General features: G+C 45.9%; 1 protein-coding gene across 3 annotated transcripts in view; it reads right to left on the reverse strand.

Moving 5' to 3' along the window:
- Positions 1-2,500, reverse strand: part of arl8a (ADP-ribosylation factor-like 8A) — a gene marked incomplete at its 3' end in the record, with an annotated part of 15,743 nt that overhangs the window by 11,859 nt on the left and 1,384 nt on the right. For all 3 annotated transcript variants that reach the window (XR_013815921.1, XM_079808462.1, XM_079808463.1), the window contains exon 2: positions 508-588. Coding sequence is in view for 2 of the 3 variants with exons in the window: in XM_079808462.1 (XP_079664588.1) it covers positions 508-588 (81 nt within the window). The remainder of the gene's footprint in view (positions 1-507; positions 589-2,500) is intronic.

Consider the following 2,500-nt stretch of genomic DNA (forward strand, 5'->3'; position numbering starts at 1 on the left):
CAGTACACACACACAACACACACACCATCAGTACACACACACACACACACACCATCAGTACACACACACAACACACACACACACACACCATCAGTACACACACATACACACACACACACACACACACCATCAGTACACACACACACACACACACACACACTCACACCATCAGTGCACACACACTCACTCACACACTCACACTCACACACACACACACTCACACACACACACACTCACACACACACACACACACACACACACACACACACACACTCACACACACACACACACACACACACTCACACACACACACACACACTCACACACTCACTCACTCACACACACTCACACTCACACTCACACTCACTCACACACACTCACACACACACACTCACACACACTCACACACACACACACACACACACACACACACACCATCAGTACACACACACACACACACACACACACACACTCACACACACACACCGCTGGACGAGACGGACTGACCTTGATGGTGACGTTGCCCTTGGTGATCTTGCGCATGTTGAAGCCGACCGTGGGGATCATGTCCTCGCTGAACTGACCCGACTGCAGGACGACACAGAGGCACAGGATGTGATGTCATTGAAACCGTGTGTGTGTGTGTGTGTGTGTGTGTGTGAAAACGCCTCAGACACTGATTGCTTGAGAAACTGAGTCAGCTGATTTTTGATTGACAGCTGTCACATGCCCAGGCTGATGATGTCAGTGACGTGTAATAATGCAGTGCGATGATGTCACACCTGATCTGATGATGTCAGTGACGTGTAATAATGCCCTGATGATGTCACACCTGATCTGATGATGTCAGTGACGTGTAATAATGCCTTGATGATGTCACACCTGATCTGATGATGTCAGTGACGTGTAATAATGCCCTGATGATGTCACACCTGATCTGATGATGTCAGTGACGTGTAATAATGCCTTGATGATGTCACACCTGATCTGATGATGTCAGTGACGTGTAATAATGCCCTGATGATGTCACACCTGATCTGATGATGTCAGTGACGTGTAATAATGCAGTGCGATGATGTCACACCTGATCTGATGATGTCAGTGACGTGTAATAATGCCCTGATGATGTCACACCTGATCTGATGATGTCAGTGACGTGTAATAATGCCCTGATGATGTCACACCTGATCTGATGATGTCAGTGACGTGTAATAATGCAGTGCGATGATGTCACACCTGATCTGATGATGTCAGTGACGTGTAATAATGCAGTGTGATGATGTCACACCTGATCTGATGATGTCAGTGACGTGTAATAATGCCTTGATGATGTCACACCTGATCTGATGATGTCAGTGACGTGTAATAATGCCCTGATGATGTCACACCTGATCTGACGATGTCAGTGACGTGTAATAATGCCCTGATGATGTCACACCTGATCTGATGATGTCAGTGACGTGTAATAATGCCCTGATGATGTCACACCTGATCTGATGATGTCAGTGACGTGTAATAATGCCCTGATGATGTCACGCCTGATCTGATGATGTCAGTGACGTGTAATAATGCCTTGATGATGTCACACCTGATCTGATGATGTCAGTGACGTGTAATAATGCCCTGATGATGTCACACCTGATCTGATGATGTCAGTGACGTGTAATAATGCCCTGATGATGTCACACCTGATCTGATGATGTCAGTGACGTGTAATAATGCCCTGATGATGTCACACCTGATCTGATGATGTCAGTGACGTGTAATAATGCCCTGATGATGTCACGCCTGATCTGATGATGTCAGTGACGTGTAATAATGCCTTGATGATGTCACACCTGATCTGATGATGTCAGTGACGTGTAATAATGCCCTGATGATGTCACACCTGATCTGACGATGTCAGTGACGTGTAATAATGCCCTGATGATGTCACACCTGATCTGATGATGTCAGTGACGTGTAATAATGCCCTGATGATGTCACACCTGATCTGACGATGTCAGTGACGTGTAATAATGCAGTGTGATGATGTCACACCTGATCTGATGATGTCAGTGACGTGTAATAATGCCCTGATGATGTCACACCTGATCTGATGATGTCAGTGACGTGTAATAATGCAGTGTGATGATGTCACACCTGATCTGATGATGTCAGTGACGTGTAATAATGCCCTGATGATGTCACACCTGATCTGATGATGTCAGTGACGTGTAATAATGCCCTGATGATGTCACACCTGATCTGATGATGTCAGTGACGTGTAATAATGCCCTGATGATGTCACACCTGATCTGATGATGTCAGTGACGTGTAATAATGCCCTGATGATGTCACACCTGATCTGACGATGTCAGTGACGTGTAATAATGCCCTGATGATGTCACACCTGATCTGACGATGTCAGTGACGTGTAATAATGCCCTGATGATGTCACACCTGATCTGATGATGTCAGTGACGTGTAATAATGCAGTGTGATGATGTCACACCTGATC

The sequence above is a fragment of the Gobio gobio genome, assembly GCF_949357685.1.
Source record: "Gobio gobio genome assembly, chromosome: 24".
Lineage (NCBI taxonomy): Eukaryota > Metazoa > Chordata > Actinopteri > Cypriniformes > Gobionidae > Gobio > Gobio gobio.